General features: G+C 37.3%; 3 protein-coding genes across 8 annotated transcripts; all 3 read left to right on the forward strand.

Moving 5' to 3' along the window:
• Nucleotides 1-1,965: 1,965 nt before the first annotated feature.
• Nucleotides 1,966-13,518, forward strand: LOC112186885. Of its 5 annotated transcripts, XM_024325439.2 has the most exons (21): nucleotides 1,969-2,201; nucleotides 2,352-2,430; nucleotides 3,706-4,262; nucleotides 4,889-4,983; nucleotides 5,121-5,195; nucleotides 5,288-5,449; nucleotides 5,531-5,609; nucleotides 5,705-5,859; nucleotides 6,252-6,315; nucleotides 7,321-7,400; nucleotides 8,011-8,076; nucleotides 8,243-8,405; nucleotides 8,525-8,579; nucleotides 9,197-9,287; nucleotides 9,968-10,048; nucleotides 10,852-10,929; nucleotides 11,063-11,098; nucleotides 11,237-11,280; nucleotides 11,606-11,684; nucleotides 12,062-12,152; nucleotides 12,273-13,518. In XM_024325439.2, the coding sequence occupies exons 3-21, from the start codon at nucleotides 3,728-3,730 to the stop codon at nucleotides 13,418-13,420; spliced, it is 3,177 nt and encodes a 1,058-aa protein (XP_024181207.1). In that variant the 5' UTR covers nucleotides 1,969-2,201; nucleotides 2,352-2,430; nucleotides 3,706-3,727; the 3' UTR covers nucleotides 13,421-13,518. The 5 variants fall into 5 exon arrangements, with proteins under 5 accessions (XP_040370465.1, XP_024181204.1, XP_024181205.1 ...); XM_040514531.1 differs by having other exon boundaries at nucleotides 1,966-2,430; nucleotides 7,342-7,400; XM_024325436.2 differs by having other exon boundaries at nucleotides 1,967-2,430.
• A 939-nt stretch (nucleotides 13,519-14,457) lies between these two features.
• LOC112188494 (uncharacterized tRNA/rRNA methyltransferase YsgA) lies at nucleotides 14,458-17,140 on the forward strand. Its single transcript, XM_024327616.2, has 4 exons — nucleotides 14,458-14,779; nucleotides 15,227-15,524; nucleotides 16,166-16,216; nucleotides 16,729-17,140. The coding sequence occupies exons 1-4, from the start codon at nucleotides 14,514-14,516 to the stop codon at nucleotides 17,125-17,127; spliced, it is 1,014 nt and encodes a 337-aa protein (XP_024183384.1). The 5' UTR covers nucleotides 14,458-14,513; the 3' UTR covers nucleotides 17,128-17,140.
• Nucleotides 17,141-17,842: 702 nt separating this feature from the next.
• Nucleotides 17,843-21,290, forward strand: LOC112190546 (probable glycosyltransferase At5g03795). 2 transcript variants are annotated; one of them, XR_005807515.1, is made up of 6 exons: nucleotides 17,843-18,402; nucleotides 18,866-19,152; nucleotides 19,460-19,692; nucleotides 20,423-20,580; nucleotides 20,776-20,985; nucleotides 21,120-21,290. XR_005807515.1 is itself a non-coding variant. In XM_024329981.2 (5 exons), the coding sequence occupies exons 1-5, from the start codon at nucleotides 17,926-17,928 to the stop codon at nucleotides 20,875-20,877; spliced, it is 1,257 nt and encodes a 418-aa protein (XP_024185749.1). In that variant the 5' UTR covers nucleotides 17,843-17,925; the 3' UTR covers nucleotides 20,878-21,288. The 2 variants fall into 2 exon arrangements, 1 of the variants encoding a protein (XP_024185749.1); XM_024329981.2 differs by having other exon boundaries at nucleotides 20,776-21,288.
• Nucleotides 21,291-23,682: the final 2,392 nt, after the last annotated feature.

Genomic DNA, 23,682 nt, shown 5'->3' on the forward strand with positions numbered 1-23,682 from the left:
TCCCAAGATGTATGGCACCCTTGATATTTGAGTACAGAGATATTGTGAGGTTCTTTAACCTTCCTCCGTTCCATGTCACAACCTTCTAGCATGTGTTGGAGGCATACATTGCATGAAAATTTGAGCTATACATGTTGTTGAGGGATTAGCTTGTGGCCTTGTGCAACTCTAGTGAAAATCACATGTTTGTAAATATATATGTTATTGCTCTGTTGGCAGATTTGGAAAGCAAGAAATGATGTGGCTTGTAGGCAATTTAAGGCTACTCTACCTTCAATTGTGGCTGCAGCTACTTCCGTCCTCAATAGAAATGAAGGTGAAGATCCTGTTGTTTCTAGGGGAGGTTCTCTTCAAAACCATACTGCCAATATCACTTGGCAACCTCCCCCTCAATAGCCACATGATAAACTTTGATGGATCAGTCTCAAACAACTCGACAACTCGAGGATTCCTGATCAAAGACTGTAATGGGAAGATACTGGTCGAAGCTGCTAAGGGGTTATGAAGAACGTCAGTTCCTGTTGCAGAAGCCATTGCCCTTCGAGATAGCCTCTTAAATGCCTATCAAAATGGTATTCAAAGATTGCATGTGGAAGGAGACTCAAAGCTCATCATTGACTATATTAAAAAGAGAATCCAGCCACCATGGAGAGTGCTCAACATCATTAGAGATATTCAACAGCTAGCCAACTTATTTTGTTTCAATTTCCTTTCATCATGTCTATAGAGAGGCAAATTTGCGACTGATGCGCTTGTAAATTTAGGCCATAAATTTGGAGAAGTTCATACTTAGACTAACTCCATCTGTAGTGAAGCTTCTAGGGCTGTTTAATTTATATGATGTTGTAAACTTTAGTTACCCAAGGAGCTTCCACCTCTAATATAGTTTTTTTGCATTAAAAAAAAAAATTAATAAAAAAAAACCTCTACTTGGCAAGCGTAAACTTATGCTTTGGTAAGTAATGACATGTGGTTACTAAGGTAAACAAGTTACCTAGAGAGTGTGCTTAGCATGAGATCAAGTGTTTTGCGACTTTCAGAGTATATATGATCATAAGAATGGCTTGGCATAACTCTGAATATTTTGACCAAGAGTCCCCCGACCATGTTTATAACAGGCTGTTGAGAATATGCTTCATATTCCACAGAGACACTTACATTATTCAAGAAATATCCCTCCGTCTGTCCCATGATCTATTTTACTAAGACTTCCACCTCAGTGAAAGACATTGCACCTCCGATCCCTCAGCTTCTTATCTTCAAATTGAGGGTCACATCCCTTCCTTCCAAATGAGGTACGATTCTTTGCTCTAATATCCTTTTGCGGTCAAAATTGTTACTTAAATGACTTGAACATTGAAGAGTTTTTGGCCGGTATGCACCAGTTTTTTTGACCATACTATATTATTTCGCAAGTTCATCATAACCGGCCTTAGTTGTCAGATTTTGAGTGAAACCTAAAAGCAAAGAATTAAATCTAAACCTTAATGATATAGCAGATGATACATCATCAATTTTATTTGCCACATGTTATTTCTATCTTCAGCAAAATATCTATGACAATCCATGAAATGGAAAATACCAATTTAGGAAGATCAATTACTGTTTTGACCAAAGGTAGATGCATAGAATGGAAAACCATTTTTTCTTTTCTAAATTAAAAAAAAAAAAAATTTTAGATAGCGGTGATCTGTGACCCTGTTGTCTATTTGTAATCGTATGATCATAGATTCAAATCTCGGGGATGAGAGTAGAGAAAAGAAAATGAAATTCTACTTGATTTCCTAACATGGAATTAATCTCACCGTGCGACATCCATTACATTGTCGTATTATAAAAGCCGAAACGCAACGCACCCTTCTTTCCGTTTTTGATAAACGGGACACCCGCATCGAGAAAGCGTCGAAATGCCAAACTGCCATTTTATATAACACAACCCCACTCTCCCCTCCCTCGCGTGCTCTCCACCCACCTTTAAACACGACCCACCCCCTCCAAAATCACACGCGCCACTCGAACGCGTAGCGACGACTGTCTCTGAAAGTCTATTGAAGCAGTGTCCCTGTTTATCAAAACTAGCGGGCGTCCCGATCCTTTTCTCTAACCTTCAAAATTTTTTTCCCTCACTTTCTAATTTCCGAGATCATATTTTTTAGGGTTTTTAACTTTATTTTTTTTTATTTTTTTTTAACTTTTTAAAGGTAGGTGCTTTGTTTTGGAAATATGAAATTTACTGCTCTAAATGTGTTTCCTGTACTGTATTAATGATTGGGTTAATTCCTTAATCTCTGTTATTCTAAATTTGGGGTTGATTTTTCCCTTGAAATTTGATTGTGGGTTTGTTTCCACAGGTGTGTTTTTGTGTTGGAGGTGGGGTTTTGGGTCTCTGGTAGTGCAAGGTTTCACTGACGTAGTGGGATTTTCAATCAGGTATGGATTCACCTTTTGATGGATTTGATTCTAAGTTTTTTACTGGGTTAGTTTTATGTGTAAAGATTGTAACTTTTTGATGGAAATCATTGTTGATTATAGAGGGTGGTGGGTTGTGTTTATCAAGAGGTGTTTCAGTTCTACACTGAAATTGTTGTCCAACTTGTGTTGTAAACCAGTCTATGAGCACTGGCTAGAAAAGAAGGAAAAAACATAGTGGCAATATGAAAGTTTTAAGCAATTGTTTCTGTTTGTTTGAGTCTGAGAAATCGTGTTGACTTGCATTGTTCTAGCTCCTTTGGATGTTTCAATCTTATTATGTTTCTGTTTGTTTTGATGATTGATACAAGAGTGCTGCTTATGGCATTGGAGGTAAATGTTGATGGGGAATTCACTAATGGATAAACTGTATTCTGGGATTGAAAACTTTTCATGAGATTCATTTGTTGCTTAGGGTAATTAAGTAATCTCAACAAGCTCATGCGTTTTCCCTCATTTTCGGGCAAATCCATGTCCTGTCTCTGTACAAGTTTGAGCTTAATACGGCTGATATTTACCATAAAAGAAAAAACTTTATGTAATCGTAAGGCTGTTACGCATGCTTGATTAGGCAAATACTGCATGTTGTTGTTGCTGCTGCTGTTTTGACATGCTATGCTCCATCTGCATAAGAATAACTGATACGTACTTGAAGAAAAATATATACGTCTAATAGTTGAGTATATAAATAATGCATCCATTTAGTCAACCTTGTCAAGATGTTGGAGTTTCCATGTCAAATACTCCTTACCAGTGTCAAAACATGAGATGTCTGTGTCTACAATTGAAGGTTATAAGTTGAGAAAATTGTGACTTGAATAAGTCTTAGTTAATTCAGGAACGATGATTTAACCAGGAATATACACCCCCAGGAAAAAAAAAAAAAAACTCAATAATAATTTAACAACCTTGATCCTGTCTTACATGGATTTCTATGAGCAATTGGTTTAGCCTGTCAAGAGCTAAAACGTTTCAGGGTTCGTTGTTTGGGTTCAATCTTCAATGTATGTTGCTACCAATATTTATTGCAAACTTTTAACATTTGATAACTACCTAATTTAATTTTATATCTTTTATACGCTGAAAAGATCTATTGTAAAGGTATAAGCATAAATTGTTTTGTGATTCTGTGGTTCAACGATTTACTTTTCACTAACAAAGATGACTGTATAAAGTATTTATATTCTATTCTTCGTTGTCAAATATCACACTTTTGTTGTCTGTTTTGGCTATCAGATTCTTCTTACTGCCATCAATAATGGAAACTGAAAGTCAAATTGAGCTTACTATACAGAACAATATGCTTCCTCCACAAGCTGGAACATTTCAAGATCGTGAAGATCTCATCCAATATGTTCGTGATTTTGGTGCTAGTCAAGGATATGTGGTGACCATCAAAAAGTCAAGGAAAGACAGGAGAGTGATTTTAGGTTGTGATAGGGGAGGTGTTTATCGTAATAGGCGTAAAATTGATGAAAGCAAACGCAAAAGGAAGGCAAATTCACGCCTTATAAACTGTCCCTTTGAAGCCATTGGGAAAAGGGAAGATGATTTGTGGGTACTCACAATAAAGAATGGGGAGCATAATCATGAAGCATTAAGGGACATGTCAGAGCATCCTTATAGTCGTCGCTTTACTGAGGAAGAGGTCAGGCAAATCAAGCAAATGACCGAAGCTGGTATAAAACCACGTCAAGTTCTTAAGGCTCTCAAGCAAATGAATCCTGAACTGCAGTCAACACCAAGGCATTTGTATAACCTCAAAGCAAAGATCCGTCAAGGAACTCTATCAGGTTCTACTTTTTCCGAGATTTAAAAATTTCAGCTAATTGAGTGACTAGTTGCTAGAAAGCAGAATCTTTTTCATTACACAGTCTCTTTGTTGTTGTGGTTTATCAATTCAGACTGTTCATTGGGTTCTTCATGCATAGTTAGTAGTGGTGGTGGGTGTGGACTTCTTTGAATAAGTATATCTTTCATGATAGGGTGCATTTATATGCTGCTCATTGGAATCTCAAATGTCAAGCACAACGGCTATAGCTCAGTTATGTAGCACCTCATTGACTCGTGTGCAAATGTCTTAATGGCAAAGATCATTAGAAAGGAGTCTAAAAGTATCATGCAAGTTTTAATGACACTCTGCAAGCTAAAGATTAGGCCGCTTCAGTGGTTTCAGGTCTTACTGTCTTAGCTTAACATGTGTAAAAATTGCTGACCTTTAAGTGTTTGAGTGCCTACATCGGTTTTGATTTCTAGGCTTGAATGCAAGCATGGTAGTGCCAACAATTTGTATTGGTTTCAAATAACAAATTTGGAAATGTAACTTTTGGCTTTCTGAAAACAATAGATAGAAACACATAATTTTTTTTCTTCAATAATTACTCACTAAGAATTTAAATTCTGCATTCATTTCTTGCAGAGAAAAGTTTCAAGACGTGGAGACCTGACAGGTCCGCTTTGGTGAATACAAGTTCTGCTCCCAGTGGGGGGTCATTGATGCAAAGTAACCAGCCGGTAAGGGTTAATCGTAAAGGATGGTTGAAAATATGGCTGTTTGCTTGTTTGTACTTCATTTCTACTTCTGCTCTGTTTCCCTCTGCTTTTCATTAAATCAGCTGGTTATTACAGACTTATGATAGATTTGATTGTAGTTGAAGGTTCCTAATTTCATAGGAGGAAAATTCGTTGATTCACAAGGGTGTTCAATCATTGACGTAGTAAATCCTGTAAGTTCACGAAATTCAATTGGCTATCATCTCATTCTTTTTGATATAAATGTGCTAATTGGTGTACTGATTAATACTTGATTTCTAATCAGGCAACACAAGAGATTGTTTCTCATGTTCCTTTAACTACCTATGAAGAGTTCAAAGCTGCAGTTAGTTCAGCCAAGCAAGCTTTTCCTTCATGGAAGAACACACCTATTACTATACGTCAAAGAATCCTGTTTAAGCTTCAGGAGCTCATCCGCAGAGATATTGTTAGTAATTGGAATCTTATAAGTTCGCATGGTATTCTCTCTTGAGATTATGAATCTCAATGATACAATTTTCTATTTTAGGATAAACTTGCTATGAATATCACCTTAGAGCAGGGTAAGACGTTGAAGGGTGCTGAGAGTGATGTGCTCCGTGGTATAGGTCAGTCTTTGCATTGCGTTGTTGTAGTTCCTGTTATTCTTTTATGATGGATGTTACCAAATAGTGGGTTACATGTCTTTCTTTTCCTTCTTTAGAGGTGGTCGAACATGCTTGTGGGATGGCAACTCTACAGATGGGTGAGTTTGTTCCTAATGCATCTTATGGTATTGATACATACAGCATTAGGGAACCACTTGGTGTTTGTGCCGGGATATGCCCCTTCAACTTTTCCTCAATGATTCCATTATGGGTATGTCTGCAATATCTCTCGGTTTTTTTCATTGGTTGTTTGTTTTTTGTTATGTTACTTTGAATCTAGCGCAGAAGCTGGCTGACATTTTTTGCCTCCTCTATAATCTCTGATGAAGTGCTTACTTTATCATGCAGTTCATTTCTTCAAACTACATTACACGAAGTTTTAGTTTATGCTGACATAATTATCCTTGTTCCTCTTGGTAGAGATCTATTTAATTTTTTTTTTGGGTTGGGGGGTGGGGGGTGCCCATTTTAGTCTGTGTAGGTATGTACAGTAACTTTCATTGTTAATCATACAAGTTTGCTAGTTAACGTTCTCTTATTTGCATGGTTTGTGAAAAATATGACATAAGTTTCCTCCCAAGTAATATTTCCATGATTTTGCAGATGTTCCCAGTTGCAGTTACATGTGGCAATACATTTGTTCTTAAGCCATGTGAAAAAAATCCAGGTGACTCAATCCCTCACATATACTTGTTCTCAATTTGATTTTTGATTTTTTTTTGTCTGCTTTTTCAAACTAGTTAATTTGCAGTTTGATCATATACAAGTTTTTCAAGACCGGGATTTTTTTTTTCCTAATAGAATTGCATGTTTATTTTTATATGTGAAAAGGATATTGTGTTCTTGCCAATGGATCTACTGTCTCTGTCTGGCCAAGACATTTTAGTTTGAAACAAAGCTTATACTAACAAGTGATATCCACTCTCCTCTTGCTTTTCTTATTATTCACACAAATCAAAGTCATATGTAGCGAGTCATATATACAGAAGTTTCCAGATATCAAAATGTTTAGTTAAAGCCAAAAACGTATGCAGAGGCAATGCTTCTTCAGTTGGGTGATGTTTTGGTTTTGTAAATTGTAGTGGTTACATGGATTTCAAGATTTACATGCAAATTCCGCACATGCATGCTTTTGGCCCTATGTTTACTGTAGAGTCTTGATACAAAAACATCTACTAATTAGTATAAAATGGTTGAAAAGGTTAGTGAGTTGGGTTTTGTGTATAAGATGAACATTTTCGACTTGTAATCATACTGTAAATTTGAAGCTTGTTTACGTCAAGATAAAGTTTGCAGTGTATGCATATGTGCATACACATCACTGTTACTGCCTTTGTTTTAGGTGGAAAATCCATCATTAATGTTATGTAGAAAGCCCTACACTTAAACAATGGTGGTAAAGCTGGGTTTTGGGAACAGGTTTAGATCTTCCCTACAAAAAAGAAAGAAAGAAAAGAAAATGAAAATGAAAATGAGAAAGAATGAAGAGATGAAGTGCTTCTTGTGTGTATGTCGTTCAGATGTGTTTTACTAGTATTCATCGGTGATAGTGTAAGTTGTGTATGTTACAACTTGCATTATGTTGATTTATTTTCTCTGTATTTGTAAAAATGCATTATTTTCTTTTCTCCCCCAATATTGAAACTTGCAATGACTGATTTTATTTTTGAAGGAGTTTCGATGATACTTGCAGCACTTGCTAAGGAGGCTGGTTTGCCCGATGGTGTGTTAAATATAGTCCATGGCACTCACGTAAGTTTTGTTTACCAGGATCTCCTTATCCTCTGTCTTTTAGAACATTTTCCCAAGTTCTAGCTGTGGCAACCTTGCCCCAAAAAGAAAGAAGAAAAAAATATACAAGAACAAAATGACAGTGTCACCTCTAAAGTTAATATCATGGTAAAAAAATTGTTAGTTTCCCAGAACTGTACCAAATGACAGTTTCTCTTTGCTATTTTATTTTTGTGAACATGTTATTAGAACAAGTGCTGGCCTTTTAGTTTATGTCATAAGTTTTGTGGGTCAATAATACCGGTCAAGTGTATTAGCTGTTGGCCACTCCCATTACACTATAGCTTTTGCAGATCGGTTACGCTGTTATGTAAGTTGTGTATGTAGTGACAGCCTATATAGATTTGGGTGTGGTATGGTTGGTGTGGGGTATTGGTGGAGTCATCCCTACCTAACTAGTAACTAGCACTATATCATTTCCCTGCTTTTTACTTTCTAACCGTTTCCCCTTGTCAGAATCTTATAGTTTTGACACCAACTATTTATATATAATGAGAATTTGAAGGTATAGATCCGTTACATTTTCAATGAATTTATCAATGACGTTTTCTTCCCAAATCAATCTGAGCAGGACATTGTTAATTATATCTGTGATGATGATGATATAAAGGCTGTTTCACTTGTTGGCTCGAGTACAGTAAGTTAACTTTTGCTCTAATGCTTATGATTATTGAATATCCGTAGTAACAATGATTTTAAGTTCAGATGCAGTACCTCAACATACTTACATCTAACATTATTGGGCTACTCTTATGTTTTTAATCTCCTTTTTCTGTATATTTTCTTTTTCCCAAACTGTGAAGGCTGGAATGCACATACATGCAAAGGCAGTTGCTAGGGGAAAGCGTGTTCAGGTAAACAGTAGCTCTTCGTCCCTCACCAACCTATCCAGATACTCAACCACATTTCTTCAAGTTAAAAGTGTGGTTGAGAACCTGATATCCACATATATTTGCTTTCTAACGGGTGATTCTCTCAATTCCTTAAGTCCAATATAGGAGGAAAAAATCATGCCATCATCATGCCTGATGCTAGCATGGATGCAACCTTGAATGCTCTAGTCACGGCTGGTTTTGGTGCTGCAGGACAGAGGTGTATGGCTCTTAATACAGCTGTTTTTGTTGGAAACTCAATAACATGGTAATGCGTTTCATTTATTCAATGGTTTAATATTTGTATAAACCACATCCAATAATAGCTGTTGGATACATATAGTTGTCTTTGGGGTTGAATGTTACTGGAGCATGTACTGCTCTACTGAGTTATGTCTTAATTTACATTAAATCCATCTAATGCTTTGTTTGATGCGCATATTTTTTGTTTAGCTCTTTTCATCTGTCATACGTGTCTCTGTAGATTAACTTCTCATGTTGTGCTACATGACTCCACACACATCCTTCTTGTAAACTTCTAAACATGCGACCCTCATCCATTTATCGTACTAAAATTAGTGTGATCTGCCGGTTTTCCACTTTGGCTATTGGGATTTCCATATTAGTAAACACTTCAATGAAAATCTACCAAGTCTGCTCATGGCTTAGGATAAATTGGAAAGAGAGTAGCCCAGTCAAGACTATTCCAGTTCTGGAATCTGGTAATTATAGATCAAGATTATTTTTTTTTATAGCATTTCTGATGGTTTTTAACATATGTAAGCAAGCGATTGTAACTATATATTATCATAAATTCAGCAATACTTTATTGAACCGGTATAAGCTAGTTTTAATCAAGTTGGGTCATCTATTTGTGTTTCTCAGGGAGCGCGAACTAGTGGAACGTGCCAAAGCCCTGAAAGTCAATGTGGGAACAGATCCTAGTGCAGACGTTGGTCCAGTTATTACCAAAGAGGTTAAATCTTCTGTATATTCTGCCTGTTAATCTGCTTGGTTAAAAGGGAACTACATTGTATAGTTGAGTTTTTTGTATCATAAGCAGTTGCTGAATTGACTGAAGTACTGAACATACCATGTTACATTGGTTTCTCACTTCACAAATCTCAAACAGGTTCATGCTAGCTTTTGGTTCATATTGGGTTGTTCTACTTCTAAGAGATTGGTATTCTTTGTTGATGTAGGATATTCAGGGTATGAGGGAAAATATGAGAATTGTTGGTTTGGTGCTTTGCAGTACTAACTTCTATTTGGGTTGTGTGGTGAGAGGGGAATAAATGAATTTTGAAAGATAGGGCAGAGAGGTTGTAGTTTTTTGGGACAATTGAATATCTGACATCCTAGTGAATGCCTTTTTGTTTAAGCACTTGAGCAATGCATATGTTTTGAGTCAAACACCTTAATTGGGCTTGAGTTTATGAGGCTAGTTGGCTTATTTTGTTCTTTTAGTTAGTCATGCATAGGTGTTATAAATTTGTAATTGTCCATATGGTTTTGTAAGTATGTTATACATAAACTTTTTTTACAAGTGAAAATAACCATGAATTTTTTTCTTCTTGGAAAGTCTGTTGTACTACTTATTAGATGATATGCATGATGTGGTCGTTATTTGTTTTTGACATGCAAGCTAAATTACAGGTGAAGGATTGCATATGCAGATTAGTCCAGAGCAGTGTCGAAAGCGGTGCTAGACTCGTTCTTGATGGGAGAAATGTTATGGTATTTAATTGTTCTCATCCCAGTTTAACATAAATCAATTCTTGCTATAGACTAGTTTACACAAACTCAAGAAGCATGCTACGGTCTGCTTGCTGTCCGTAATTTTGGAACCAAATGTTGATTTCAGTATGTCACGAAAAACTGTGGATTGTGTTTTTTTAAATTTTCTGTAGCTGTGGTTGCATTTTCTTGTTGCCTTTTATTAAAGCACTAATTACCTTAAAGAATAATGTAGGAACTATATTTTGGAAGCTGCAGGGAGATGGATAGAAATAAAATTGAAATTCATTTGTCTTTTATGAACACACCATGCATGGCCTCACTCTAACTTGACTGTTCTTTAAAATATGTATTTAATTATTCAAAAGAAGAAAACAAGAAAGAGGAGAAGTATATGACTTCCACCATATTAGCTTCACGTGCAGACTTATGTTTACTCACTGCTGATTGTTGCTGTACTTTAAGGACTATCTGTGGCATTGCTATCTCTATTAGCAGTTTTGTGCTTTTTGACATCCTTGGGTATTCAAGCAGTGTCTTATCTTCACTGCTCCTTGTCCTTGTCCTTGCTCTTTTCTGTTAATATGAACTCTGTTTTGTCTTTGTCTGTCACTTTTGCTGGCAAGAGTTACATTATCACCTCATGGTGCCAATTGAGGAACATGTAGTGTTCTTTTTTTTTTATATATATATTTTTTATTATTTATTTTTATATCAAATGCGACGAACTTATTTTTGTGAACTATTGTAACTAGGGAGCTTGTAGATAACATTCCCTGAATTTTCTGAACTTTACCATGCAGGTTCGAGGCTATGAGAATGGAAATTTTATTGGTCCTACTATCTTATGCGATGTTACAACCAATATGGATTGTTTTAAGGTACTTTCTTTCATGTTGGTTCTTTTTTGCTTCCAGCATGAATGGATTTGGGTAGTTATGATTCTCAATTGAAGAAGAGTTGAATCAAAGACATTGGCATATTCTTGACAGCACTGTATCTTATGTTGAGCAGGAAGAAATTTTTGGACCAGTTCTTCTGTGCATGCAGGTACTGTTTACTCTCTCTCTCTCTCTCTGTCTCACACACACACACACATAATTATGTTCTTTTGTATACTTGGGGAGAGTGTTCGTGGTGCAAGTTATAGATTGGTTACCAAATCTTGTATTGTTTGACCACCAACAGGCTGCCAGCCTAGAAGAAGCGATCACAATTATAAACAGAAACAGGTACCTGTTTTTACTCTCTTGGTCTGAGTTTGTCCCATAAATGTTTGTGTTTTGGTGTGTTTTAAACTCAGTTCAAGCCATTGCACTTCATGTATGTTTTTCTGTCTGTCTAGTTTCAAACATTCTATTGCAGTCGGGATATAAGACTTTCTCATTATTTGTTTCCAGATGCAACTTATGAGAAACATAGCTCTATTTGGAAAAGTGATATAATTTTGTTTTTTCCTTTTTGGAATTCTCACGACTTATTGAAACGTGCCTCTTTCTCTTAGTACTCTTTTACAGTATCAGGTGCATATACTCATCTCATCTTACTATTCCTTAGGTGTGGGAATGGAGCTTCCATATTCACAACATCTGGCATTGCTGCAAGGAAGTTCCAGAATGAAGTTGAGGCTGGGCTGGTAAGCCAACCCTTTCTTGTATCTTGTAGGTTCAAACCTTTCATTGCACAGTACCTGATGAGAGGACGTTTTCCTTTCCTTCGAGTTCCGGCCACCTCTCCATGGTCAATTGAGGCACCAATCATGAGACCCGTACCTGCTACAGTTTAATACTCCATTGGGCCATGAACAAGTACAACATTAATAAACATTGATTTAGAGGGGGATGGGAAGTTTGGAGATTTTCTGCTGATTGAGTGAAAATAATTCGTCAGCTAATGTCATGGTATCTTCATGGGAATGGGAGAAAACTTGACAGTCAAACTCATATGGTAGCTTTCTCCAATTTTATGCTTGATGTGCAAGTTGTTAACTGACATGAATTTGGCTTGTCTCAGGTTGGGATCAATGTTCCTGTTCCGGTTCCGTTGCCACTGTCCTCCTTTAACGGATCTAAGGCATCTTTTGGCAGCGATCTGAATATCTCTGGTATAGCCTCTCTCTCTCTCTCTCTCTCACACACACACACACACATACACACACACACACACAAACAGTTTGAGGAGAGAACAATGTCTATAACTGCAGTTACCTGGTTTCTAAATTCAGGTAAGGCAGGAGTGCAATTTTACACCCAGATCAAAGCGGTTGCACAACAGTGGAAGGATTTACCTAGCTTAGAATCATCATTAGCCTTGCGTCCATCATATGAGACAAATATGGCAAGCAGAGGTGTCTCTTCTTCTTTGCCTTCAACATCTGAGAGAGATTCACCTAGTCATAGAATATCAGGAGCCACAAACTCAGAATCTGAGAGTGATTCACCAAGCAAGTTGCCAAGTCGTGGAGCTCCATTGTCCCTCCCTTCCACATCTGAGGCAGCTCTTCCAACCCAAGGAGCCTCATCTATGTCTCCAACCGCATATAGGGATTTTTCTAGTCGGGGCCTGTCCCTTGTCCTGCCAGCAACATCCGAGAGAGATCTGTCCGGTGTGGATATGTCACTAGCCATGCCTCGAGCAACAGAAGGAGATATACCAAAACAAGGTTTGACATTGACAACTTCACAATCATCAGAGAGAATGTATATGCCTCAAACTTCTCATTGGATGGAAACCTCAAGACCAACATCTCAAAGGACTGAAAATATTTCACCAAGTTCTGAGAGGCATCTTGCCTCAACATCTCAGAGGAATGACAAGAATGGCAACACGTCACTGTCATCTCAAAGGACTGGTACTTCTATGGCATTGACTTCCGAGAGCGTCTATGCCCCTGCCTCTCATGACAATATGGCTCCAATATCACTCCGAAGTGATGGTATGACTGGAACATCTCACAGGACGGATCCCACTCTACGTCCAACCTCTGAGAGAGCATACATGCTGGGAGTAACTCACCTGAATGACAATATGGGTCAAACATTTCAAAGGCCCGACACCATGTTTTCAACATCTGAGAGGATGTACATGCCCGCAAAATCTCATCAGCATGACCATATGGGTTCAACATCTCGGAGAACTGATATTCCTATGCATTCAACTTCGGAGCGGATGTTCATGTCCACAGCATCTCAAAGGAATGAGGAGTTGGCTGTTGCTTCTCAACCTGCCTCCGAGAGACTATATTTGTCTCCATTAGTTCCGAGAAATGCTGGTACGCCTCAGAAGATGTTTCCCCAAAACTCTCTAATTTTGAGTGAGGAGTTTCCCTCCCAAGGAGCATCACTGACTTTACCCACATCTCAGAGGATATAGACAGAACCAAATGATATTTTGTTTTTCATCTTTTAGGAACTGGTAGAAGATAATCTCACAGTAATGCAAAGTTACTTTTGTTTATAGCTTTAGCTAAACAGTCTCCCTTTAATATTCTCATTTTTGCCTCCTTTCGAAAATGATGAGTAATTGCACCGGTGAGGAAAAACACGGTGAGTGCATTTCAGATCAGATTTTTTGTACATCGATTTACCAGGTTCAAGAGAGGTTTCAGTGGGAAGAAAATAATCCTCAAAGGTCATAATCAGTGTCGCACATAACGCATTTCTTGGAATGCTTCAGACACATTAAGATTGTTCACCAACTGATGCAGCACTATCAGTATGACAGTATCTAGTTAGATATAAGCAGGATCCATAGTCAACCTAGGTCCAAACTTGCATCAATGATCATATTATCAAATGTAATCTAGTGAAGAGAATTGGAAAATATCTTTTTAAGCTCAGTTCAGTTAAAACCCATAATGCAGTCTTGTAATCTGGAAACATTCCTATCTCTGCAAAAAATAACTATAGGGAATGAAATGTGGATTATAGTAATCAAATGACACTACATTTTTTAATCATACTGATTTTCACCCAACTGTAAACAGCAGAAAGTCTTAAACCAGAAAACGGACTTTGTGGTTTGCTAGCCACTCTTTATCGGGTCCTTCTAATCCGAGAGTATAAAGAGCAAGTTTAATATGCCTTGATTTAACTGAATTGAACAAAGCAAGAAATCCACTATATTAGAGTTGATTTCACTCACAGGCCAATTACTTTAATGTCATGCTTAGTTATAACTTACAAGCTCACAGCAAGCAAAACATATATATATATATATATATATATTTTTTTTTTTCCTAATGCAACTTCACTAAATTGAACAAAAATATACTAAAATTCTATCGGAGTTGGTTCACTCACACGTGAATCACTTTAATGTCCTGTCTAGTTACAAACTCTCACCGCGAGTCCTTTACCTAATGTTTTCTTATTATTAAATTTTAATTAATTATATTACATTTTGATAATAAAATAGGGCTTGCTTAGGCTCTCATGTTCTCTTTTGTTCAAAAGTTTTACAGAAAATGCAATGCACGAGTATCATCTCAGTGCCCACAATCCACTCCAGAAAGCTCAAACTTGGGAGGAACTCACACTCACAATTATCAGTTGCTCATCCTCAGAGCAACTTTGAAGACTATGATGATGTGAAGCTTCCTCTGCCTTCCCATGTCAAATCCATAACCAGCACTTCAAACCCATTCGTCAAACACTGCCACAAGCTTCGCCTGTCTTCTTCTTATCGCCACACTCATGGTTCAGTTCTCGTTGTGGGTGCTACACCCATCAGGTTTCATGTTTACCCTTCTCTTTTCCGCTTCAATTTATCTGGGTGAGTGTAATAACCAGTTACCTTGCCCAAGACTCATATGGGTATCTGTCATTTTTCTTATCCTGTTTAGTTTCTTAGACAATGGGAAAACCAAGATCGAAATTTGTTGGCTTTTTCTTTAATGGGTTTATGAGGAATGTAACAAAATGCTCTATTTTATTATATTGTATGTTCCTTTGGTTTGTAAAAGTAATAGTTGGTGTTGATGGAAATACCATTGATTCATTGTTGTGTATGGAAGTTTCAATTTTTAATGCTCTGTGAATCTGTTTTTATATGTTTGTGTTTTCTGGTTCTGTGTTGCAGTCAAACTGTCAAAGTCCTCTATTTGGTTTTTGTTCTTTGTTGTCCTGCGATATATGTCGAGATAGATGAAAATGTGTTGATGAAGTTTCTTACTTTCAGGGAAATATGCGAGTTTCAGAAGTCATTGCAAGAGAAAACTGTTATGATGGATTGTTTGCTTCTACCGGATAATTGTGAGGTTCCCGAATGGATTGATGATTTATCTGTTCGTATTGTGCAAGTGAGCTCTCCAGTGATGAAAAAGCTTTCGGGGATGCAATCAACTGAATCTATTGAAGCAATGGCTCTAATGAGAATACCTACGAGTTTTTCAGATATCAATGCTGATGAAAAGGAGGCAAACTGTAGGGCTTGGTTCCCATCTCCACATCGAGTTCTGGTCCTTGATGGTGTTCAGGTAATTCTTACTGAGCTGAGATTATGTCCTGTCCACTTTCAAAGCATTTTAGTAGTGCACATTTACTTTGAAAGATGGCACCGGGTTCCTTTGCCCTGTATGATGTCTTGCATTGCCAAAAAGTTGGTGATATGGCTAATTTAGTGTTTTAAAGCTTTCCTAGTGTCGAAGTAACACGCAGACAATGATGGATTTCTGCTTTGAAACATAAAAGTTCCAGAATATTGGAAAGGATTTAAGAGTGATTTTTTTTTCCCTCTACTTTGGTCTTGGATGGAAGTTCCCTATTGGTTTGGCATCTTCAGTAATTTCTTTTATGTTATTGTATAATGAAACCCAGCATCACGTTTGTATTTGGCTTTGTTCTAAAATCCAAGCGTGTAAGTCATTCTGCTGGTAGCGGAAATATGAATTTTAATTCACACTCTTTCTGTGTAAAGAGTTATATTAATTGCTGAGAATGTAGTAAGTTTTAGCTCTCCCTAGCCCTCCTGCTAGATTTACTTCTTTATTCTGAAAGTATAAGTTTGATGTTAAATTCTTAAAAGCTGCTTAATCTGATGGTTGTAATTTCAGACTTTTGGTTTCAGGAACTTTATGGACTTTTGTATAAATCATTAATAAAAGGTCACTGACTGCAGGATCCGGGTAATCTTGGTACACTGCTCAGATCAGCTACAGCTTTTGGATGGGTAAGGAATAAGTTGCAAACCTCAGATTCTCTCTCTTCTTTCCCAGTTGTTACTCCTCTATTTTGAAGTTATGATATCTTTTTCTTTTTTACCTTTCTTATGTATGTGCTTATTTGCATGTTACTCCTGGTATATGAATCTTCAGTTCCATTACTAGCAAGCATTTACTATGTTTTGACCATCATTACTAGTCAAAATGACTGAGCTTGGCTTTGGTTTTTCCGAACCTCGTCCTCAACAAATACATTTCTGAGCCCCTTGCTCATTGATGTTCCCAGTCTTTAGCGTAGAAAGAATTCATTCAATTAAATTTGGCTCCGGATGCATTGTGCGTTGAGAAGGATTGTGATAGATTTGATTGGCTAACGTAGATTTCTGAGTCAAATATTCTTAGCTTGTGTAACTAATTCATTCTATTTTATGATGCCTTATGGACATTACTGCACCTTCTTCTGTACTTTAAGAATTCCATCCTAACTTGTGTCCTCAAAGAGGTATTCTACTTTTAACAGAATGGTGCTTTTCTTCTTCCCGGGTGTTGTGATCCATTCAATGAAAAAGCACTCCGAGCAAGCCGAGGAGCATCATTCCAGCTTCCTATTATTTCTGGAACTTGGAATCATCTTGAATCCCTCATAAGTGAATTCCAAATAAAGATGCTAGCTGGCCATCCAGAGACTGATAAAAAGTCGACGCCATTTCACCTTTCTCAAAACCTTGCAGATTCTCTTGCAACAGTGCCACTCAGCTTGGTTTTGGGTAGCGAAGGAAGTGGTCTGTCTGAGCAATCTCGACGGCAATCTGAGCTTGTAACCATTCCAATGGCAGGAGATTTTGAGTCGCTTAATGTTTCAGTTGCTGGTGGGATTTTCTTGTATATGTTGCAACCTAAAAACCATATATCATTATGATTCTTTAAAGATCTGTGCAACTCCATTTGAAAACAAAATGTGATTCTTCTTTCTTCTGTTTTCATAGTAGACTCTGAGTTATAGCCGGATTACTTTCTAACCAAATTGTCCTAATCTATCTAAATGGCAAATTCTTGCCACAAGTGGATGGTGCGTACTCAGTTTGATTGCAGCATCTCTAAATCTTTTTTAAGCCCAAGGACTAATTTGCTGGGAGCCCAACCCAAACGGCTTACAAAACATTGTAGCTCCTCTGGCAACGTTTTCGAATTTAGGACGTGGGTTTCCACATCTTAAATGTTCTCGTAGAGGAACTCATTCCTTCTACTGAACTATCTGCCATGATTAGAATCTGACCAAGTTTAATATCCCACACGTAGTTCCTGTATTTTCATCGGCACGTCATACCATACACCCCGAACTATAGTTGTACCATCCACCCAATTTATCAAATCAACAACTCCAAATACAGCAACTAGCCTATTGTAAATCGAATTCACGATCTCTCACTTATAAAGAGAACACTTATGCCACTAAATCAAATGGTATTTGGCTAAAAGAGTTCATTTTTCTAGTTGCAAAACAAAAGTAACCAACCAAAAAAAAAAAAATTCAAAAAGCATTTTTTTTTGCTGAAATATGCGAACGAAAAAAAAGAAAAAAAAGAAAAGAAAAGAAACATGAACTTTATTTCGTGCCGGACAGTTAAAAAGGTTTTGATTTTGACAAAATCCCAAACTCCCAAAATCGAAGCTCCGAGTTCCTCAGAGCTTCTCACAGTCCACAAAACAAAAGCAAATGAGTGTAGGCAAGCCGTCGTCGGCACCGCCGTCATCGCCGATGTTCTCCTTGCGAGGATCTCTCATCACTCTCGCCGTCTTCACCTTACTTTCCCTCGCCTACTTCTCCCTCAACTTCTCCGTCTCCTCCCCTCCCCCTCCCTCCGTCACCGCCACCGTCGACCGCCCCGTCGTCAGGCAGGAGAAGACTTCCGACTCCAATCCCTCACCCGAGGAGGAGGAGTTTTCGGACGTTTACCACTCGCCGGAGGTGTTCCGGTTGAACTACGCCGAAATGGAGCGGAAATTCAAGGTGTATATTTACCCCGACGGCGATCCGAAAACGTTTTACCAGACGCCGAGGAAGCTCACCGGAAAGTATTCCAGTGAGGGATATTTCTTTCAGAATATTAGAGAGGGAAGGTTTCGGACCGAGGATCCGGATCAGGCTCAGCTCTTCTTCATCCCTATCTCCTGCCACAAGATGCGAGGCAAGGTACGGTGGTTTATCTGATTGTAGAGTTTGTTGATTTGATTGTGTTTCGATTTCGGATAGGAGTGTGATTTGTTCATTGCTGTGGATCTGAGTATGGTTAAGTGCATTAGTTATGAATTCTACTAAGGACTTGTTATGAAATGCAAATGTGGAATTGTATAAGTAGCTAGACCGAATGCAATGTCTGTTCTGGTTCTACTCTTTTGGAACTTGTTGCTGATTTCGGTTAGTTTCATTCGGATTTGTTAGTTTAAGTAGCGTCTATGTACTAATGCACTGAAGTATTTACTGGTGTTTTTGTTTGTTTTGCAAATGCCAACTTATTTGAAGAACTTGCGGTTTTCTTAATATGAGTTACTAAGTTTGCTTGACCCGCAAATGGGAATGGCAATGCCTAGTGTCAGATCATGCTATGTGATTGGATCTGATTGGCAGCTGTTGTTGGTTTACGATGATTGTGCAGGGTACTTCATATGAGAATATGACCATAATTGTTCAGAACTATGTGGAGAGCTTGATAGCCAAGTATCCGTACTGGAACAGGACTTTGGGTGCAGATCACTTCTTTGTGACTTGTCACGATGTTGGTGTGAGGGCAACTGAAGGACTTCCGCTTCTTGTAAAGAATTCTATTCGAGTTGTCTGCTCCCCTAGCTATGATGTTGGCTTCATTCCACATAAAGACGTCGCTCTCCCTCAAGTACTGCAACCATTTGCTCTTCCAGCTGGAGGAAATGATGTGGAGAACAGGTAATATTGAAGGCTATGAGCATATAACACACACACACACACACACACACACACACACTCTGTTATACATTCATATATATATGTGTGTGTGTGTGTGTGTGTGTGTGTATAATATATTTATTTCACTTATTGTCGATTACATGCAATATGTTTCCATACGCCATGCTTATTACATGTGATTGTTATGTAACGAATTATAAGTTAAGACATAGGCTCCTGTGGAAGGTAATCATGTGTTAACTGCTATTGAATCAAGCCAAATAGTTTAAGTTCATTGCTGTAAATTGAGAGGAGCTGTGTTTTGCAGGACAACACTTGGTTTTTGGGCTGGTCATCGGAATTCAAAGATTAGAGTTATACTGGCACGAGTATGGGAGAATGATACAGAACTTTACATCTTGAACAACAGAATAAATAGAGCTGAAGGGAACTTGTTATATCAAAAGAAGTTTTATACTACCAAGTTCTGCATATGCCCAGGTGGTTCTCAGGTCAACAGTGCTCGCCCAATGGACTCAATCCATTATGGCTGTATTCCTGGTAAGAATTCAAATCTTGATGCAAACTTAATCAGAGTAATGCAATGGTCTAACTTTCCATCCTTGCTTGATTGGTAAATGTCAGTTGTCAAACCATAACTATATTGTTTTGAATTTTAAAAGAAGGAAGAGAATTGTGGAAGATACTTCTCTCTCCATGCTATGGAAATCAGAAATATTATCTTGACTTAAGGAATCTTTTCCAACTATGAGAATATGACCATTTTCTTTCCAACTGTTTCTTCAGTTAGAATTTTGTTCAGGTATATAGATAAGAGTCATTATATGTTTCAGCAATGTCTCCCAAGTCCCAACTATTGTTTGCTTTTTTCTTTTTTAACTTTTTGGACAGATAAATCAGCCTTTCATTACAACTTTCCCCTTTGATAGGATATAGGATATTGTCTAGTGGTCTTCATTTCTACTTAATGGGTATATGCATCAAATCTATGAACACTTTAGTGCCACTCTAGTGATCACTGTTGTTTTGCTTATGTGGTGTTTGCCTCAAGTCTGCTTTCTGTAATTCCATTCTAATGATCAATATTGTTCACAAGAAAATGGTTTTGAGGTGCAGCTGCACCTTTTCTGTTAGGATTTTACACATTGATAGAAACTTGAGGGGAGTCTCAGTGCAATTTCCTATCTGATTTTGTTCTTTTTAGCTTAAGGTTTGATTTGTACTAAAGTTCCTTGTGTTGTTTGCATCTCTTTGGTTTGATATCCTGCAGTAATATTATCAAATTACTATGACCTGCCGTTCAATGACATTCTTGACTGGCGAAAATTTTCTGTCATACTTACGGAGAAGGATGTGTATCAGCTTAAACAAATACTCAAGGCCATACCCTATTCAGAGTTTCTGACACTACACAAAAACTTGATGAAGGTATATTACTATCTTTTGCAATTGAAAATTTTACATTGTACATCTTCAATTTTTTATAAGCACTATATGTTGTGTATGTTGGTGTGTTTTTATACGCATGTGCTTTTCAGCATTACTGTACAATTTTGCCAAAAATAGAAAATGTGGGAGCAAATTGTAATCAAGAATTTGGTCATGTGGGTTTGTGTTTAACAGGTCCAGAAGCACTTCCAGTGGAATTCACCGCCCATCAAATACGATGCATTCCACATGGTGATGTATGATCTTTGGTTGCGCCACCATGTTATTAAATACTGATGGTGCCGGTTATTTTTTGTACACTTTCTGGCATGCAAATCTAAGGCTTGTAAATCATCAGATACAATAGTCTCATCCTTCATGACCTTTAAGGGTGGAAAGTAAAAGGTACAGGTAACCAAAAGATTTTATTATTCGTTCGTTCTTTGTATTGGGAAAATTCCCTCTCTTGTAGCCTGTTATCATTCTGTAGTTTCTTGTTGTAATAGAGAGACGAGAATTATTCTTTGCTATTGGATTAGGTATTACCACAGTCTGCCTCTAGAATTGCAGTTTGGATACAATCAGAGTCGGACAAATTGCAGTTTTCGGATGAGTTGACCATACTCAAGAATGACTTGTACTGACAGATAAATATATTGACAATATTTATCATGAATTTACGATTACTGTATAAGAAACTTTTTGTTATTCCAAGTGAAAGATGGTCTGGAATCCAATCCAAAGCATGCGTTAGTGGGATTTCACTATTTATTCCTACCATCTATTCATTACATGCTAAAGGGAGAAATCGAACCACATGGTCACATGGAAGGTGAAAAGATCATGATACAACATCCCATTGCAATTTGCAACTGAGCTACATTTAGAGCCAAACCCTTAATAGCTGTCTGGGCAAATTTCTCCGCCCATAGTAGGGAATCACAGATGAATCCCTCTCTTACTTTTTTGTGGCTTCCGGGAGAGGGGGAAGATAAATCCATTTCTTTTGGTGAAAATGGATTGCAGATATGGTCAGCACTGAGGCCATCTCGAGTCATTGCTGTCCAAATAAACTGTAGTTTAAATTTTTACATCTTTTATGGTGAACGTCTAAATTATCGATCTTTGTTGTTCAAAATTCATCTTCAATAGTGGGTTTGGGTCTATACCAAAAATAAAGTTTGGAAGTCTAAAATCTATGATGATCTAACTATAGACCTTTGTTTAAACCTGAAATTTAAAAGTAAGAGCTGGTCCACGTGCATGGATGATCAAAATGTTCAAATTTCAACTTGAAATTTTACTTGAATTTTAGTTCCTACACTTTCCTTTTAATTTTTTTTTATGGGTTTTTGTCCATTTATCCCATTTCTAGGGATTTTTTTCCCACTTACCCCATTAAGTTTTTTTAATTCCCTCTTACCTAAAACACTCTAAGGAGGTATTCCCTAATACCCCATTAAGATTTTTTTTATTTTTATTTTTTTTAATATCATTTTACCCTCACCCTTTGTTATTTAGAGAGAGAGAGAGAGAGAGAGAGAGATACCATATCAGACTTCGCCAGAGTCGGTCACCGATTGCCGGAATCCGGTCACTGACCGCTACCCATCGGAAATTTCTGAAAACATCTATTGCTCCAAATAGACGTCTATTGCCCCCCAATAGAGGGGCAATAGAGGTCTATTACCTCTCAATAAACGTCTATTGGACCCAATAGTTTATTACCCCATAATAGACATCTATTGCCCCCCCCCAATAGACGTTTCGATTATCGAAATGAGAACTAATTTTCCTAAAATTAGATAAATAAAACTTTGATTAAAAAAAAAAACATGAAGAGATTATATCAATTCAAAACGTCTATTGCCCTTCAATAGACCTTTATTACCCATTGATTTTTTATTTTTTTTCTGTTTTCTTTTCTTCTGGGCTTATGCTGTCATTTTCTCTTTGTCAGTAGTCCAAAACGTCCAAAACAGTATTAAACCAAAAGCTGGGGTTTGTCATCGAAAAAAAAAAAAAAAAGCTGAGGTTTGCCTTTTATCTTTGTTTGCATATAAGACTAATAATAATCAAAATTTCAAGTTTGCTAATTTTAGTTTTGATACCCATATTTCCCCTGGACTCGAAACTGCGCCACCTTGCCAAACCTTGTATCTTTAGGATTCTGGAAACACTAGCCAGTAGACTGTAATAATAATTGATATGTGAACACAGTTGAAGGAGAACTAATTGGACATATCATGGAGTCTTATTAATTAAATAATACATCCATTTCAACTTGTCCTTTTGTCATATATACACCTGATGTATGATTGGAAAGATAGAAAGAAAAAGAAAGATGAGAAACGTGCAATGCAGCTATTCTCTTCTTTTTGATAAATAGTAATTGTTGCTGGTCAAACTTGCAATTTTGACTAGATATGGGCATCAATGCAACGCCAATTTCCAGTGGCATATGCATAGCTATCAACACCGGCGGTTTGCACAAGCCATAGACATACGACTGGTAGCTTGGAATTTCCGGATTGTCGACGATTTCTGGGTCAGACACGGCCTTGTACACCACCGGAGCCTCCGGCAAATACCCTAGAGAGAGAGAGAGAGAGAGAGTATTTGTAATTTTTAATTTTTTGGAGCCCAAAATCATCATTTAGCTGTTAAATTGGGTTAGTGAGAATAAAAATCTCTTAGTGGTGTAAGTGGACTAACTTTATCCTATTTTGGTGCTATGGGTCAAGGACCCTTTTTATAATTATGTTTGTAATCGCTATTTTCAAAAAATAAACAATTTCCTATAAATTCTCACCTCCACCTCTTCATAATTTCTCACTTTCTTCACCATCTCCTACTTTTTTCTTTTTTTCTTTTTAGAAATAGAAGTTGAAATTCATTGGATCAACAACCAAAAGGCTATAGACCCTATAGTCTACAAAACTACATAAGAAAGTCAAAGCAACAATATCTAAGTCGAAGCAAACCATTAAAATCTCTGGGACGCTCACTATTTAGCAAGCCTATACAAGAATGATTAAAACCTTGCCTTCTATGGAAAAGAAATCATTTAACTAGCCCTCACTTGCTAGACACGCAATTGTG

This window comes from Rosa chinensis, chromosome 2, assembly GCF_002994745.2.
Source record: "Rosa chinensis cultivar Old Blush chromosome 2, RchiOBHm-V2, whole genome shotgun sequence".
NCBI classification, from domain to species: domain Eukaryota; kingdom Viridiplantae; phylum Streptophyta; class Magnoliopsida; order Rosales; family Rosaceae; genus Rosa; species Rosa chinensis.

Coding starts and splice junctions, on each gene's coding strand:
- LOC112188494 (XM_024327616.2), top strand. CDS start 14,514: ATGCAATGCACGAGTATCATCTCAGTGCCCACAATCCACTCCAGAAAG. Junction 15,525..16,165: donor TGGTCCTTGATGGTGTTCAG/GTAATTCTTACT, acceptor CACTGACTGCAG/GATCCGGGTAATCTTGGTAC. Junction 16,217..16,728: donor CAGCTACAGCTTTTGGATGG/GTAAGGAATAAG, acceptor TACTTTTAACAG/AATGGTGCTTTTCTTCTTCC.
- LOC112186885 (XM_024325436.2), top strand. CDS start 2,243: ATGTGTTTCCTGTACTGTATTAATGATTGGGTTAATTCCTTAATCTCT. Junction 10,930..11,062: donor CCAATATGGATTGTTTTAAG/GTACTTTCTTTC, acceptor TATGTTGAGCAG/GAAGAAATTTTTGGACCAGT. Junction 11,685..12,061: donor ATGAAGTTGAGGCTGGGCTG/GTAAGCCAACCC, acceptor GGCTTGTCTCAG/GTTGGGATCAATGTTCCTGT.
- LOC112190546 (XM_024329981.2), top strand. CDS start 17,926: ATGAGTGTAGGCAAGCCGTCGTCGGCACCGCCGTCATCGCCGATGTTC. Junction 19,693..20,422: donor CCATTATGGCTGTATTCCTG/GTAAGAATTCAA, acceptor GATATCCTGCAG/TAATATTATCAAATTACTAT. Junction 20,581..20,775: donor TACACAAAAACTTGATGAAG/GTATATTACTAT, acceptor TGTGTTTAACAG/GTCCAGAAGCACTTCCAGTG.